The 19,113-nt window shown below is 38.5% G+C and overlaps 2 protein-coding genes across 2 annotated transcripts in view; both read left to right on the forward strand.

The window, feature by feature from the left end:
• Positions 1–19,113, forward strand: part of LOC102909696 (leukocyte immunoglobulin-like receptor subfamily A member 3) — a 60,689-nt gene that overhangs the window by 5,863 nt on the left and 35,713 nt on the right.
• Positions 828–4,750, forward strand: LOC143272841 (leukocyte immunoglobulin-like receptor subfamily A member 5). The gene is made up of 3 exons (XM_076569145.1): positions 828–1,093; positions 4,095–4,145; positions 4,248–4,750. Exons 1-3 carry the CDS (start codon positions 934–936, stop codon positions 4,385–4,387), a joined length of 351 nt encoding a protein of 116 aa, XP_076425260.1. The 5' UTR covers positions 828–933; the 3' UTR covers positions 4,388–4,750.

A 19,113-nucleotide genomic window follows, 5' to 3' on the forward strand; every position in this document is an offset into this window, starting at 1 on the left:
CTGAGCCCACATATACAGCTACAGATTGTGGGAGTCAAGATACAGAAAGTACTGAGGGGTGTTCTGAGAAGGGAACTTGGTAGGGAGAGGAGAGAGACATGTCTTCAGAGGTCTCTATGTGTCCCCGTGGTGAGCACAGGGAAGGACGTGTGTATTAGCCCACAGATACAGATGCAGACTCTGGGAGTCAAGATACAGAAACTAATGAGAGGTGTTGTGATAATAGAACATGGGAGGGTCGGCAAAGATATGGATCTTCATATGGTTTCATGTGTCCTTCAGTTATTCAAGGGTCAAGTCTGAGTTTCACATTCACTGTACAACTGTTTAAAGTCCCACATGCCTCTCACTTACGTCTTTTCAGGGACCCTCCAGAAACCCACCATCTGGGCTGAGCCAGGCTCTGTGATCACCTCAGGGAATCCTGTGACAATCTGGTGTGAGGGAACCATGGAAACTCAAATATATTTTCTGTATAAAGAAGGAAGCCCAGCACCCTTGGACAGATTGACTGTACCAGTGCCTGTTCACAAGGCCAAGTTTTTCATCCCAACCATGAAGGCTTATAATGCAGGACAATATCGCTGTTACTGTTATAACTCTGCTGGGTGGACACAGCAGAGTGATGCCCTGGAGCTGGTGGTGACAGGTGAGTAATTACTCAGGAATCATATAAATCCCCAGATGTGACTCTTTGGAAATGTTTGCTCTGAATGTATCCCAACTCATTACTCAGCTCTGAGGTACAATCTAGACTGTGTGAACTCATTTAATAATCCATATGTATCTCTCCTAGGTGTCTACAACAAACCCACCCTGTCTGCACTGCCAAACCCTGTTGTAGCCTTAGGAGGATCTGTGACCCTCTCATGTACCTCAAATCAGGGATACAACAGGTTCACTTTAATTAAGGACAAGCAGTTCTACAGCTCCATGGACTCACAATATGTATATACTGGCCTGTCTTCAGCCAGGTTCCAAGTGAGTGCCATCACACTCAGTGAAAGATGGAGTTTCAGATGCTATGGCTATCACACAAGCAAGCCTCAAGTGTGGTCAGAAGGGAGTGACATCCTGGAGCTTCTTGTCTCAGGTGAGGAAGCCCCAGGCTCCCTATTGAAAGACACTGAACCTGAAACAGGTTTCCCCAGGAGACCCTAATGTGTGATAAGTATAGAGAAAGAATGGTTTCTGAGCCCACATATACAGATTCAGACTATGGGAGTCAAGATACAGAAAGTACTGAGGGGTGTTCTCAGAAGGGAAATTCGGAGGGTGATAGAGAGAAGGGTCTTTAGATGCCTCCATATGCCGTGTTATTCAAGGGTCAATTCCAAGTATCATATCCACTGTGCAACTGTTTAAATTCCCACATCCCTCTCACCTACTTCTTTGTAGGGACCTTCCAGAAACCCAGAATCTGGGCTGAGCCAGGCTCTGTGATCACCTCAGGGAATCCTGTAACTATCTGGTGTGCAGGAACACTAGAAACGCATATATATATATATATATATATATATATATATATATATATATATATATATATATAATTTCCTGTATAAGGAAGGAAGCCCAGTACCCTTGGGCTGATTAACTGCACCATTGCCTGATCACAAGGCCAAGCTTATCTTTCCATTAATGAGAGAGCATAATGCAGGGCAATATCACTGTTACTGTTATGACTCTGCTGGGTAGAAACAGCACAGTGACACCCTGGAGCAGGTGGTGACAGGTCTTTGGAAACTAAGGGTCACAGTCTTCACATTTTCTGTATGTGAGTCCCTGAAAGCTCTGCTGCTTGGGAGAATAGGACCCATATGAAATAACAAGGAAAAGTTTGATCACACTAACATAATACTTGCTGCTTTATACTTCTAAAATGTATGACACCATGTGGTTGATTGTAAGCAAGTTTAAACACAGTACAAATTCGGAAAAAAAGATTCCTGTTGTAATAGAAAATCCAGTGAACACCTAGGATTTATTGCATCAAAACTCAACTCAAATGTGACCATGAAGATGGGTTCTATAGCTAAAGGGCCTTTAATCTAGTGTGGTCAATGACTGACATAGTGTACATGTCAGCAGGCTGTAAAGTGTATAGCACATCTTGCCTAAGATGGACTTTATTAACTGAGAGCTAATGAAAAAGTCTAGGGAGACAGAGTCTGGGATAAACATTCTGGGGTATTCAGGTGATGTCTGGAGCTACAGATACATGGTCCCCTGGTTATTAACAACATCCATTCCCAGCTCTCTTGATAGAAAACGGGAATTTATCAGTTCAGGAGTCACACTGCATGGATAACTTTCCTGATACCTCCCATGTTACTTGTGAGATCAAGCACATCATGTCCTCAACATTTTTCCTCAGGAAATATATTGATTTGACCTACCGTCCAACTGCTGGTGCCAATGTATCAGTTAACAGACTGTGTCCTCTTTTTACTAAGGGTCACTGAAGGTAAAACTACTCTGTCATCATGTTGATACCTCAGGTGGGAGGGTGAACCTCCAATGTGTCTCATCAAAAAGATATGATTGATTCATTGAAACTGGGGAAGAACAGAATTTCTCCAGGTCCCCCAATGCTCAGTACACACACACTGGATATTCCCAGGCTCTGTTTCCCGAGATCCCTGTGACATCCAACAAGAGTGGGCTCTTTAGATATTATGGATCTTTCAAAAGTAGACCACATATGTGGTCAGTGGCCAGTAACCCTCTGGAGATATTTGTCTCAGATGAGGACCTCTTGTTTACTCAACTGTTTTTGATAGGAGAACTCTTTATCACTAGCTTTGCTGCCCTGAGGATGGTTCCAGTCATGATGGCTGAAGGGAGCTCTTGGCATCTATTGCTCAGAGGAGAGAGCCCGTGTCACTGACCACGAAAGAATAGAAGAATGAATTATCTTAGTTAGGGTTTCTAGTGTTGAAATGAAATATCACCATCAAAAAGCAAGTTGTGGAGGAAAAGCTTCATTGGCTTACACTTTCACAGCACTGTTAATAAGGAAGTCAGGACTGGAACTCAAACAGATCAGGACTCTGGATGCAGGTGTTTTTACAGAAGCATTAGATGGGTGCTGCTCACTGGTTTGATCTTCATGGAGTCCTCAACCTGCTTTCATATAAAATCCAGGATGAACACCTCAAGGATGGTATTACCCACAGTGGGTTAGACTCTCCCTTCACCCCCTGGAGTCTGACCAAAGAGGTCTAAACTAGAACCCTGTTGAGGATTGGTCCAGGGACTCAATATAAAGATGGATAGATGGAGTCTCTTCTGAGAGGGACAGACACATGTAAAAGCCGCTCTCCTTTCGAATTCTCATTTTCCACGACTATAAATTGGAAGTCCCTGGCCTAGATGTTAAGTTATTTTTAATTCTGACCTTATCTGGGTCTTCCTCACACAGAGAAACCACTTCTAAAATTGTCGTGCCGTATCTGACACTGTGATGGTGACACTGTGTATGGGTATGCAATAAAGCCAGGGAAAGGCATTCGGGCTCCTTCCTTTCAGTTCATGCATTTTATCTTCAGAATAGGGAACACAGTTAAAGTTTGGATTTCTTGCATTTAATCCTCCACAATGTGCCTTCCTGTAGGTAAAATGTCTAAAAGTGATAGGAGTCAGTCTTACATTGCATGGTTATGTGAGTAAGAGGTGGTGAATACAAAGAATCGATATGGACCTCACACACAATTCCTCCTTCATGAATTTAGTTGCATGCTCTTATCCCCTAGACTGATCAGAAAGCATAGGAAGGCCTCCTAAATTCTGAATTGGAAATGGGAGGTGATTTTCTTCACCAATACTTAGATCTTGTGTTGATAAAAAAAACCATCATACTCAAGTGTCTTAGTCTGAAGTGTGAACTCAAACAACTTGATGTCTGTGAAGAATCCAGAAGGAATCATGGCACGCTAGGGGAAGGATTGATACTGGATCCTTCTGAAGTTTTGTGAGTAGCCTAAGATGCAATTATAAGGAATGAAAATTACTGGAAATATGAATGCTGACTTCAGAGAAGATTCTCTGCTCTCTTACGTACATCATTAATTGTGTACATTCTCTTCTGTATTTAGGATCTGCTGAGAACATCACTATATCACAAAACATGTCCAAACCAAACACAGGTGAGTACAAATTCTCACTCATACAGCTTTTCTGAGGGTTTTGATATCTGATCTTCCTCAGTTGATTTTCTTCTTCCCTTCATTCTTTCTCCACAACCACAGACTCAGAGACACAGGATCATCACACAGTGGAGAATCTGCTCAGAATGGGGATGGCAGCCTTGGTCCTTGTGGTCCTTGGAATACTGGTGTTTGATGCTTGTCACAGCTCTAGACAGGATCAACACAGAAATGGACTATAAATGGGAGCTACAGCAACACATCTTTTGCAGTGTCATGGACTAGACACTAAGTATGGGGATTCAGGGTGGATTTGTAAGAAAATACAGTTGCTCATGTTGGAAAACTGACTAGGGGTCAATGTGAATTGAGTGCAAGGGAAATAAATGTCTGTTTATCGGGATGGAGAGTACTTTCTCCACCAATGAAAATTATTCCCTTACATCTTGCTGTGGAATTTGCTGACCAGTGCCTCCTTTCTTCTCACCTAATGACTTGGGGGAACATTCTGTACTATCAACTAGGGTTGTCTCCTAATCTATACACTTATTCTGCTTTGTTTTACTTTCATGTCACTTTCTATTATTTTAGATTACTTTGTTCCCATCAACATTACAAATTTCAGGTTGTTTCCTACTGAGAGCAAAGTACTAAACTGAGTTACAATAAACATCAGCAGAAATAAACCACCAGGTTAGAAAAGTTACTTTATTCAAATGATTTTCTGAGACTCTTCTTGCAAGCTTTGGGACCTTCAGTTTTCACCATATGTCCATTCGGTGATTCTCTTAATATGGAAAAGATTGCCAATGATATACCATTGTTAGAAGATCTCATTGGCAGGATATTATACACATGGTGTGGTGGTGGTGTGTTCCTCAAAATATTGTGTACCCTAATAAACATATCTGGTGTCAGAGAACAGAAAAGCCACTAGATACTTAGGATAGGCAGTGGTAGCACACTCCTTTAATCCTAGCATTCCAGAGGCAGTAATCCATGTGTTCAAAGATACAGCCAAGTGTGCTGACTCATGCCTTTAATCCCAGAAAGTGTGTCTTTAATCCCAGGGAGTGGTGGTAGAAAGCAGAAAGGTATAGAAGACGGAGAGTACCAGAAACTAGAAGCATTTGCCTGGTTAAGCATTCTGGCTTTCGAGCAGCACACTTCACTTGAGATCCATTCGGATATGAGGACACAGAGGCTTCCAGGCTGAGGAAAGAAGATCATCTGAGAAGATGGTCAGGTGAGGTTAGCTGTGGCTTGTTCTGTCTCTCTGATCTTTCAACATTCACTCCAATACCTGGCTAAGGTTGGATTTTATTAATAAGACCTTCTAAGATTCCTGCTACAACATATCTTTGAAATCATTACTTACAAAGCAAAGTCCTAATGTACAGTATTTTATGATTTCTCTCTACATAGCCTTTCCCATATATATATATATATATATATATATATATATAATATATTATATAATTATATATATAATTTATTATATATTTTATATATAATATATATAATTTATTATAATATAATAAATAATTAATATAATAAATATAATATAATAAAATAAATAATATAATAAAAATATATATAATTTATTATAATATAATAATATATATTATATATTATAATATATAATATATTTATAATATATTATATAATATATAATATATTATATTATATATATTATATATAATATTTTATTAAGGAATTTTGTATTCATTTTATATACCAACCACATATCCCTGTCTCTTCCCTCTTCCAGTGCATCCAATCTTTCCGCCAAGCAACACCCCATTCCCTCCTCCAACAAGGTAAGGCCTCCCATGGGGAGTCAGCAGAGCCTGCTTCATTTCATAGAGGTGATTCAAGCCTCTCTTCCTACAGGCTTCCAAAGATATCAACTGAAAACAGCATAACAAGATGAAATAAGACTAGGCACAAATCTCATTTCAATTCTGGATGAGGAAACCCAGTAGGATCAAAAGGGTCCCAAAAGCTAGCAAAGGAATCAGAAACATTTCTACTCCCAATGTTGGGAGTTTCACAAAAACCCCAAGCTAAACACCCACAACATGTACACAGAGGACTTAGCACACATAGACCCATGCAGTCTCTGATTGCAGTTTCAGGCTCTGTGAGACACTGAGCCTTGCTTAGTTGATTCTAGGGGCCATGTTATCACAGTGTCCTCAAACACTCTGGCTCCTACAACCCCTCCAGCTCTTCCATGGGTTCCCATGTTTTCTTTATCAATTTATCAGTTGATTGGCATTTAGGCTTGTTTCATTTCTTCTTTTTTGTGAATACTGCAGTGATAAAAATGGACGTGTAACTAGATTTCTGGTGTGTAGACTTAGAATTCATTAGGTGTGCACCAGGAGTGGTACATTTAGGACAAATCCTAGTCCTACTTTCAATATTTAAGGAAATTCCAAACTGGTTTTCATAGCAACTGAATAAATTTAAGTGACAACTCGAAGCATGTAAATGTTCCTCTTTTTCAGTTTGTTACTGGCATTTACCAGTTTTTGTTTTTCCATGACAGCCTTTCTCTTTTTTGCCATTATTTTTGACAGTTTCATACATATGTAAAATGTGTTGTTTACATATTCTCCCTCCCCTACTCTCCTGTATTCTGCTTCCATCTTGTCTTATCCACTTCTTCAGATCTTCTGATCTTCCCTTAAGGGAAAGGTGCAGATTAAAAAAAAAGGACCTCAAATTGATTGATGTAATTTTAATTTTCATGTGTCTGTCCAAACCTGTCTCCTCAGGATCATAGCACATTTTTTGGTGACAATTTCTTTGTGACTTACCTGTCAAGGTGTCCAATTCTAGAGTGGAAGACTAGTTTTATAAAGTTAGACTACAATGAAAAAACTCTTAAATTCAAAGAGGCTGGAATATTTTCTGGACCCCAAATCCAGAGTTAATAATACATCATGAAGTCACTTAAGTTTTAAGGTTGATACCCTACTGTGACCATAGCTTGTTTGTTTAACCAGCATTTAAGAAAACTATGGAACAACCAACCTTACTTGCCATACATTGCCTATGTCAAGAGCTTTTATATTCTAACCTGATACATAATTTTGATCTTCAGATAGGCGCTCTTGAAGCCCTGAACCAGAGAGCAATGTATGTGGCTATATGTGTGTTTTGATAATCATTTGCTGAAAACAGGAAATAAGTAGATAATGGCCTTGAAAACATTCCACCATTAATGCTGAAATTATAATGCAGATATTAATTATGAAAGTGCATTTGTGGTACTGTTTGTTATTTGGGTCATTCAATGCTCAGATGGAGTCAGTAAATTTTAGCTGTACTCGGTGATTTAAATCTCTTATAAAACTCTTGAAGATTTCACTATTTAGTTAATGGCAAAGCAAAATCCCTTTGTGAGAGACTCACAGAAGGACATCAAGCAGTCCTGGTGACACAGACAAAATAGATAGAACTGATTACAGACAATGTAGAGACTACAACCTACAAAAAAACTGACAACAGAGAGAAAATGGAATATTCAAGTGTGGGTTCAGTATTGGTCATACTATTCCAAAGTAAGCCTAAATTCCTTTCTAAAAAAATTATTATTTTATTAATTAAATTTGTATTTTTGCAAATTTATATGTACAGTTACATGATATACATTGTGCATAGTGACCACTTACACCTCCACCCCTTGTAATAGCCCTACTAAACTTCGCTGTTGCCCATTCCTTTTGTGTGTCAACTTCCAGAGTTTAACCAAGACCATCTGTGTGATATCCTTTGGAATCTGGCAAGCTCAGTAGTGGTTCCACAACTGAAGACAAAGACCCTACCTCTCCCACAATCAGTCAATCCAATTGTTCAGTATTAAGTGGTAAGGCCCAGTGAGGCCCCTCATCCATGCCTACTGTTCACAGGGCCAATCTTGCACATGCCCATTGCAGTTAACCTCAGTTGCTGTGGGTTCATGGTTCCAATGGTTGTTTAACTGATCCCTGTGTTTAATGTGATGTGAAAGCATAATAACGACCCTGAGTTTGTACCTAATGGGTTTAATTATTGCAAATTTGATAAGAAGTTACTAGTAGTCAGAACATTTCTAGTAAAGTTCAAATAGCATATTCTTCCACTATGGGTAGATAATGAATGTATGGTAAAGTTCAATGTCATGCACATGTTCACTTCTGTGAATTGGTCACTACCACTATGGTCATGAATCAAAACATCACATTCTTCCTCATATCTATACCAAGATATCTCCACATAATAAAGACTGTCTATAAAATAAACTTAGAGTCAACATTATACAGACATGGAGGCCAAAGAATAGAATAAATGGCCAAGAAATAAGCTCATTCCTTTATAGTCACATTAATTTTGGCTAAGCTTTTCAAAATGTACTTTGGAGAAATAACAACAAAAAACTAACCTATTTAGTTGATGATGGTGGGAAACTGATTTCTACACACTGAAGAATCAACCCAAATTCCTGCCTCTCATCTGGCAAATGAATAAATTCAAAACCCATTCACGACCTTGTTATAAGATCTAAAATTGCTGAAAAAAAATTGTAGGGTTTCAAATACAATGAGTATGAGTGGAGAGGAGCCATATTTCCTTGTTTCTAACCTGGGAGATGGGATTAGGAGTGTCTACTGTCTTTGTATTCATTACGAAGGTGCTGTATTATTACTGCTCTAATTGTTGTGACACAATGATATGAACCAAATTAAGGAAGTGTTTATTTTGTTTTGCAGCTAAAGGAAATAGTACAGTCCACCATGGCTGGGAAAGCAGGGTACGGCTTAAATATAATCCATGGTCAGGAAGCAGAGAGAGAACTGGATATGGGCTGTCCTATAAATGCCATTCTTAATGATTCACTTTCACCAGCAAGGCTCCACTTTCCATAAGGGATAGAAACAAACCAATGTTCTCCTTTGTCTTGTCTGAATGAGATAGTCTCCTTTTCCTTCTCCAAAGTGAAGATTCTGAATGTTGATTAGAGGAAGAAATGTGCCTAGACTTCAAATTTTATAAAGGTTCATTTCAACTTCAATTTAATTTTTGTTTATGAACATTTTCCTGCATTTGTGTACTCCATGGAGAAATTATGCAAGGAAGCTAGAAGATGGTGTCAAGTACCCCACACCTAACTTACAGACAGCTGGGAGGCACCATGTGGGTGCTAGGAATCCAAATGCGGTCTTGTGCAAGCGTAGCCAATCTCTAAGCCATCTGTCTCATTCTGAAAAGATCATTTTAATTCAGAAATGTGCCACATATTCACCACCCATGTCCCACCCCTGATACACAGATACTTCTGCATATTCTCCCACACTAGCTGTGATTACTGAAGTGGATCTTCCCTGACCAGACTCTTTCTTTTTCAGTGCCATCCTTCCTACCCCTCCTCATAGCTCTGCAGAATGAGATGTCAAGGGACAAATGCCATTTCTCTGTCCTACCCTCTCTTACCTATCAAGAAGGCACTTGTTCAGTGAGTGCGCCTGAGAATGCAGTATCAGCCCTCCTTGAGCTTCAGACACATCTAGACTCTCAACATCACCCTCCTCCATGAATTGTTAGGGACTGTGATCCTGGAGAGGCACTCAAACTCTCCTTTGGTCATTGCCTGGAACAGAGTTAGTAGTGACTCAGTACAGGCTTCTTTTCCTTGGGAAACTTTATTTTCACTTCTCAAAATTCAGCAGAATACATTAATTTTTTTAGAGACAGACATCATACTGCCACCTGCTGTACACTTTTCATAATACAGACACAAATGTCAAATCTTTGAGATTTGCTCTCATACATGCTAAAAAGTCTCTTCTTTCACTGGTGTAAAAACCCCTTGGTTTGATTCCAGCACATACAGAAGAGCACCAGAGGCACCCAGGCCTGTGGACTCCAAATCTTAATTCTGTTCAACTGAGGAAAATACAGATTAACACATGAACTCCCCCAGGCGTAAGCCATGTCCATCACGTGTTCAATTAGAGCTTAACCACAAGGGAACATTCAGACGCTATAATTACAATAAAAACAATCCACAGATATGGGCAATGCCTAGTGACCTCCTGCATCTTCTAGTTTTAGAAGGAAACCCAACCTTGACTGAAGTATTTGAGAACTAAATGTCTTGCTGTGAGCCTTGATCCAAAGAGAGCAAAGATAGAATGTGACAGCACAGAGCTAATGTCTTATGAGTCAGATTACGAGAGATATAAAGACCTGATTGTGAGAATTAGAGAATTATTCCAAGATGCTTGGGCCATCTTCCTTACAGGACTTTCCTGAAATCCATCACTAGTGATTCACAATGGCTCTGTATTGTCCCCAGGGTCTCCCTGATGTCAGCCATGGGAGATTCATTCTGCATAAGCTTGGAAGAATTCACATCACCCAGCCTTGAAGCAAAAACTCCAGGCTAGGATCTCTTGGCCAACCTTTCCCTGAGCCCTCTAAGAAGCTTTCGTTTGAAACTGGTACAGATGCTAAGGCACATGGAGCCACTTCTCTGCCTCTGAATTTTCTGTTCTCAGCCACCTGCTGGGCATTCTGATCACATATTAGGAACCCACCTCTCCCTCTCATGGTCCTAGGCTCAGCACAGACCTGTAGTTGTGTTTTCTCTTTTGAGAAGACCACAACACAGCTTCAAAATAAATCATATATGGAGGCTTATTCTTAATTATAAGACTAATTAAGAATTAGTTATTATGTTATAACTATATATATTATATTAATTATTAGACTAAGCTTGGCTTGTTTCTTGCCAGCTTCCCATAACTTTAACACTTGATCTTAGCCAAAGGCTGAGAAGCGATTCCCCATAACTTTAAATTATCCTGTCTACCTTTTGCCCCTGGGCTATTCCCATTCTCTTACTTGATTAAATCTTGCTCTTACTTCAAGGCTGGCTATGTAGCTAAATGGCTGTTTTTGCATCCTCCTTTTTCTCTGGCTACTAGATCTCTCTTTCCCCAACTTTTCCCTTCTATATATTCTCTCTGCCTGCCAGTTCCATCTAACCTTTCTCCTACTTTGCTATTGGCTGTTCAGTTCTTTATTAGACCATCAGGTGTTTTAGACAGGCAAAATATCACAGAATCACAGAGTTAAACAGATGTAACATAAACAAAAGTAATACATCTTAAAATAATATTCTACAACACAGACTTCTTCCATGTATGCCATTATGAAGGAACCCTGATAAATGGCTGGCAATTTTCGGAAGGGAGAGTGTTTGAAACAGTCAAGGGTTTGATGTGGCTGAGTCAGAGAAAACAGAGACCCAGAGACAAGACTTAAAGTCTATTATCAACAAAACTACAAATCAGTGATTACTGATGGGCTCAATGTTTGTGAAGATTTTCATGTAAACATGCTTAGTTTGGGAACATTGATGAACTATTTAAGCTACTTAATAATTCATTTTGTGGTTTCTGATAATTAAGGATAGATAATGCTTTTATTTTCTCTGTATTATTTTTCATAGTATATATTTGTCCTACCCCCTTCTAGGGCAATATATATGTATATACATGTATATATATACATGTATGTATGTATTTATATATGTACATATATGTAAAATACACACACACACACACGTGTGTGTGTGTGTGTGTGTATGTGTTGGTGTAGGAGTTTTAGTTTTAGTTTTCTTTTCTTTTCTAACCAATAGATTAATTAATTTCATTCCAACCCAATCACAGCTCCCCCATGCTCTCACAGTCGCTCCTCCCAAGTGACTCCCTCATCCATTCCACTTCCTCTCTCAGCAGAAAAATACAGTCATTCCATGTGCATCAGCCAGTCATAGCACACCAAAATGCAACAAAACCACACACCTCTCCATCATCAAGGCTGGACTAGGAAACCCAATAGGAGGAAAGGGTCCAAAAAGTAGGATAAAGTAGCAGAAACAACCACAAAGAAATATATTTTTATTGCCTGATAAAATTGCTATCAATGTCAATAAGATATAAGTGTTGCTTCCTTTTTAAATATTGCTATTCATGTATATTGTGTATATAGTGATGGGATTCATAGGCATTTGCAGACTATTTCATACCATATATTGACCATCTACTCTTTCTTTACTCTACTCTTTCCACTATTCCCATCATTCCTCCAGGAAGCATGTGTCTGGTTTCATGCTGTACTTGTCAGGATTTTCCATAGGAACAGAACTGACAGATGAAAATATATGTATATGTAAATGTATGTACACACATATATACACAAATGATTATCTGATGCTCTATTTACAAAAAAGCACAAACCTCTCACAGGGAAATGTGTTTCAGCAGTTGCTCCCTGGAGAAAGTAGTTGTTCTAATTAGTTCCATTTAATCTACCAATTGAAATTCCAAGAATCTTCCTCCTCATTCAGTGTAGCTGAATGTCTCAGCTGGTCTTTCGTATATGCAGGGATCCTAAAGGAGTAGGCTCTAATGACTGTAAAGAAATGGCATTGTCAGCAAGTGTAAGGGGAAACAGGCAAAAAGAGCAAGTTTCCTTCTTCCATGATTTTAGATAGGCTGTCACTGGGAGGTGTGGCCCAGATTAAAATGAAAATTCCCACCTCAAAAGATTCAAACTAAAGTTGAGTCTTCTCACCTAAAATGATTTAATTAAGAAAAATCACTCACATGTGTACCAACAAAAAAAATCACTGACATGTGTACCTACCAACTTGGGTTTTAGTTAATTCCATATTTATTCCAGTTGATAATCAAAAATAGACATAATATTAAACATATGGGCATTTAAGATCTTTATGTACATGTGTAAGCTTTGGACCCCATAAGTGAGAGAAAATATCATGGTTTTCTTTCCGTATCTGACTAATGTTAATTAATATGCTTATCTTCATTTGTATCCACTTCCTAGGAAACCATATTAACTTGCTTCAAATCCACTTATCTGTTATCACATATATTATATAACTATTTAGATATGCTTCTACAATTGAACATATTATATATTTACATGTAGTGTATAAATTTGAAGATGTCATACCTATTAATATTACACACTTGATAATTTTTTTTTTCGTTTTTCAAGACAGGGTTTCTCTGTGTAGCTTGCGCCTTTCCTGGGACACACTTGGTAGCCCAGGCTGGCCTCGAACTCACAGAGATCCGCCTGCCTCTGCCTCCCGAGTGCTGGGATTAAAGGCGTGCGCCACCACCGCCCGGCATTGATAATTTTAAATATGTAGATATAAAACCATTCCTAAAAAATGCATGATATATGTTTCATATACTTATATTTGTACATCTTTGTATTTCTAACCATGTAATGATTAGGGCATGAGATACAAAGGGATTGTGCAGTAACTTTGGAACTGTTTGATATTTCCCCAGGGAAGAATTTCCACAACTCTCATTCCTTTGTACTCATGACATTCAGGAGCCCACCAAGGAGCAATTCTTACTCCTAATCTTGGACCCTCTTTTGGGGATTAAGTGGAAATCCTTATACAGGGGAATTGCCTACCATTATCCTGCACCCAGATGTAGCAGAAAGCACAGGAAGACTTATTAGTGAAATGTGTGAACATATTTAATCACAAACTTTGAGTTCCTACAAGTAAGGTAAACTGTTGCCAAGTGACTCAAACACAATTTCTGAACTTGCAGAGACCAGTGGCACGGAAATCATCATACCAAGACCAGGAGTACAACTGTCACTGTGCAATGTCTGAAGTCCCCACTCCTCTGAACTACTTTCTGGCAGGGACTGTCCACAAATCTCCCTATGGGTTGAGCTATGCTCTGTGATCCTTTTAGGGAATCCTATGATCATGTGGTATGAGGGAACCATGGAAAACCAAACATATTCTTTCATAAATAAGGAAGACCAGCACCTAGAAGTGAAAAGCTCCACAGGAGAGTAGTAACAAGATCAAGTTCTCTATCACAACAATGGAAGATCATCATGCAGTACAATAAAACAATTTTGTTACAACTCTGGTGGTCAAAGTGCTGTGAAATCCTAGAATTGGTGTTCATCAATCAGATGACACTGAGAGGTTTCAGCCTTAGAATCTGTTCTCAAGAAAAGTCTGCTCTTAAAAGTGTCAAAGGTCACAGGCCAGCCCTAGGCAAGTACATGGACTGCATGAGACCACTTAATTGTCCATGTGCATCTTTCCTAGAATTTCATATGAAGCTCAGCCTGTCATCTCTGCCCAACCTTGCATTAACCTCAGAAATGATGGTGACATTCTAGAGCCGTGGTTCTCAACCTATCTAATACTGCCTCTCTTTAATAGTTCCTCATGTTGTGGTGAATCCCAACTACAAAATTATTTTTTTATGCTGCTACATAACTGTGATTTTGTACTATATGATTCATAATGTAAATATCTAATATGCAGATGGTTTTAGGAAACAACCAGTGGATTGGTTGCTCACTACCAAAGGGGACAGGATCCATAGGTTGAAAATCACTGTTTCTAATTTGATTCACAACAGGGCTATGACAGGTTGATCCTGTCTAATTATGATCAGAAATATCTCAACACCCTGGATTCACAATATGTATACAGTGGCCTATTCTCAGATTGATTTCAAAGGGTTCCCACGATCTCCAACAAGAAATGGAGGTTCAGAAGCCATGGCTATCACAAGGCCATCCTTGGCATTCTTGGCAGAGATTTCCTCTCACTGTGGTGGTCCCAAATAACCAACATGAATATTAATATTAATTGGCAATGCTCTGCTAATAGATCAGGCTTATTACTAAATGGCTCTTACATTTTAAGTTAACCCATATTCCTTATTTATGCTCTGCCACATGGGAGTAACACTATTTTTATGGCATGTGAATCTCTTCTTCCTTCTGTGTCTGGCTGGCAACTTCAGACTCTATCTTTTTTGCTCCCAGAATTCTCATTTTGGATCTTTCACCCAAACTTATCCTGTTCAGCTATTGGTCAGTCAGCTTCTTTATTATCCAATGAGATTAATGCATATTCACAGTTTACAGAAGAATTGTTCCACATTATTTCCCCCTTTTTCTGTCTAATCAAAAAGGGGGTTTTAATCTTAACATAGTAAAACTCTATATAACAAAAACTGTTAGCAAGTAAGAATTACAATTACAATATCCAGTCAATTTGTATTTGGCAAAATTAGAGAAATGTTCTATTATCTATCTTACCATGGTGAGTCTAAAGTTTCACATTTAATTTAACCTTTTATCACAACTAAGAAAACTAACTATGAGTTCTAGTCTCTGATTCCTTCATAGACCCCATAAATGTGAAATGTTACATAATGACAGGGACATCTCAATGTCTGGAAAATCACCCGAAGTTCTTCTGTAATGTTGGAGCATCTATCTTTGGCCCATAGGCCTACTATATCTAACGGACTTTTCTGAGAAGCAGAGAATTTTGAAAGGATTGTCTTACCTTGCCATGGCAAAGTTTGGCAGTCCCCTTTATTATGTTCTGCTTTTCCAGTTTGGACAGTAACTGCTAGCAACTGAGACAGGGGCAGTTCCTTTATCCATATGACTAGCTTTTGCCATAAAGAAAACAAACAATATATGGAGTTTCTTTGATGCCCATTATCTTCATAAAATTAGATCAGTATTGAGTGACCTTGAAATCATATCTAACATGAATGTAACTTTGATTATAATAGATGAATATTAATCTGCATTTCTTAATTGTGTAATATATGTTTAAATGAAATGTACTTAGAGTATAATAAAACTAAATTTAAATTTGTATCAATATAAAAATCCATACTGATGTAAAATATTTAAGACTAGAATTTTTTATTGATGTTTAAAAGTTGATTCAATAATCTGTCCTTTTATCCAGTCATTGTTATATCCCCATTTTTTTCTTTTCAAATAGAGATCTCTGAATCTAATCTTCTCTTTTTACTTTACTTTTTTAACCATTACTAATAGCAATTTGTAACTAACCCCACCACTTTAAATGAAAACAAACACCCACCATCAATATTTTGTGAACTGGAAGTTGTTCTCTGAACAACTTCTTGTTGCTTGTAGGCACTTTTATCTTTAGAGACCCTGAGAAAATTCAGGACAATGGTTAATTCTTGACTGCATTAGTCTGTGGTCTTGGAACATCTTACCCAGCTGCCTTGATGCTGCTCTGGATGCAGAGATGCTGCTCTGGATGCAGAACTCACGAAACTGTACCAGAGGTGCTCTGAGACAGTGGATCATCTGTGCCATCTGCTCTCATTGGAGATTTTGCAAGGTGTCTTCCTTAATAAAGCCTGATTTTCCTTAACCCAGAATGAATGCAAAGCCTCTCATTTCCTGTGGAAACAAAAACATAACCACTCCCTTAATACAACATACCTTTTGATGTAAATTTTGAGGTTAAGGTATTACAAATTACATGGATAGGTTTGAGCTAGGTACTTTTATAATTAAGTGTCTCTTAGCAGTTTATCTTTTCCTCATTAGTAGTCAAAAAACTAAAACAATACAATAACATAGAGGATCCAGAATCTCTGTGTATTTTCCATCTTTATGTAGTTTATTTCTTTTATAGTATTTTACTCCATTTTTAATGATTTTATTATTATACAAATATACATTTTAATCTGAGTGGTGGCTCAGGCTGCCAGCTCAAGTCCATAAGCTGTGGCTGTGAGAAAAATATCATTGTTCTATGGTCTGTGTCAGAGACTTAGGATAACCTGCTACACAACTTCACTCAGGGCCGGCATGAGAGACTGCAGGAATACCACATAGCCTATCTCATGGTTCAGTGGTGATAAAAGCCCACAGTCACTGGCCAGGAGATATGTCCCTGTACCATAGCCACCATAGAAGACATGAAACTAGGAATCTAAGTCTGGCTCTCATTTTCTTTGCTTAGAACCTTATAATTCTTTCTCGGGTATTATGTGGATATACACTAGACAGGTAGGTACCATTTGCTGGTGAAGTTTTTCTTCTCTACCAGTGCTTTCAAATAAGGAATGTGGAGACTTTATAATAACTGTAAATGTTTAGCCAGTGGCTCAGGTTTATTAATAACTAGTGCTTACATTTTAAATTAACTCATATTACTTATTTATACTCTGCCACATGGTGGTACCTTTCTTTACATGATATGTTCATTTCCCACTCCTGTCACCCTTAATTTATCTGATAACCATACAGCAGTTGCCTAATCAAATGACTACACAAAATATTTGGGCTCCAATTGAAATGTTGGATTTACAAAGGTTTAAGGAAGCAATAGTATCTTATGGCATGCATTACCCATATGTAAAGCAAATGTTAAACTCTTGTTCAACATATAATAGGATTGTACCACAGGACTGGCGGGAGCTGGCACAAGCTGTTCTTGAACCCTTCCAAAGGCTTCAGTGGCTAACTTGGTTCAAGGATGAGGCTAAAAACATAGAAAAACAATGGAGGGATAAAGGAATACAAGTCTGCCAGGACCAGCTTATTGGAGAAGGCCAATATGCTTCAGTACAAACACATTGTTTATATGATGTCCAAACCCTAATTTTATGTCGAACAGCAGCCTTGAATGCATGGGACAGAGTTGAGGAACCTGGAAAAAAAAACTGAGTCATTTACAAAGGTTATGCAAGGCCCAAAAGAATCTTTCACAGATTTTTTACAAAGACTGGCTTCACCAGTAAAGAGAATGGTCCCAGATTCAGAAGCTCATAAGATAATAATTGAATCTTTGGCCTTTGAGAAAGCGAATGCAGCATGCAAAAGAATAATCAGGCCATTAAAGGCAAGATCTGCACCTTTGGAAGATTGGATCAGAGTCATGGTTAATGTTGAGGCTCATGACCATGATGATATGTGGGTAGGAGAAGCAATTTCAAAAGGTTTGAGGAATGTTAGATGTTTTGGATGTGGAAAGCAAGGACATTTGAAAAGGGACTGTAAACAGGTCATTCCTAGAAACAAGGAACAATGGCAACAGAATGCCCCTTCCTTCTGGAGTATGCAGAAGGTGTGGTAAGGGAAAACAGTGGACCAACAAATGTAGATCAACAAAGGACAGAGAGGATAATCCTTTGCCTCAGTCTTCGGGAAACTCCCAGAGGGGCCTCATGCAGGCCCACATCCAAATCTAGTTCAAATCTTTCCTGGAGCCATAGAGGAAACCCCTGCTCAGAGCAATTAAATAATCAAATGCCTATTGGAATAAATCATGCTGGTCAGGGTGATGAAACAGAGAGAATAGAAAATTCAGGAGAAAACATAAAGAAAATTTTTTTGGCAAACTTCTATTAATGAACAAAGACCAAAAATAACGATAAAAATAAATGGTGTTTTGTTATCTGGTCTGGTAGACACAGGTGCTGACTTTACCATAATTGCACCAGAATTTTGGCATGCAACTTGGCCTCTTCAGGAGGTAAACGTTCAACTGTTAGGAATTGGGACATTATCTCAGGTGAAACAGAGTGCAAGATGGCTCGAATGTATAGATCCAGAAGGACAGAGAGCAAAATTAAAACCATATGTGGCTAACATAGCTATGAACCTGTGGGGTCGAGACTTGTTGCAACAATGGAATAGTCAGATTAACATCCCTCCAATCTAGAAACAAATCATAAACTAGCACATGTTTCTAAGAGAAATATTAGAAGATGTTATTCTAATGAGTAGTCAGCAGCCATCCATATTATACAAGAACAGGGCACAACAACTGATGATCTTCCAAAGACACCAAAAGCTCTACCTATAAAATGGTTAACAAACAAGCCTGTATGGGTTCAGCAATGGCCTTTAACAACAGAGGAACTCCAGGCTTTAGAAGAGCTGGTAGAAGAACATTTAAATGCTCATCATATTGAAAAATCAACCAGCCCTTGGAATTCTCCTGTATTTGTTATTAAAATGAAATCTGGTAAATGGAGAATGGTAACAGACCTTAGAGCAATTAACAAAGTAATTCAGCCAATGGGCTCTCTACAAT

Source organism: Peromyscus maniculatus, chromosome 1 (assembly GCF_049852395.1).
Source record: "Peromyscus maniculatus bairdii isolate BWxNUB_F1_BW_parent chromosome 1, HU_Pman_BW_mat_3.1, whole genome shotgun sequence".
In the NCBI taxonomy this organism is placed as follows: Eukaryota; Metazoa; Chordata; class Mammalia; order Rodentia; family Cricetidae; genus Peromyscus; species Peromyscus maniculatus.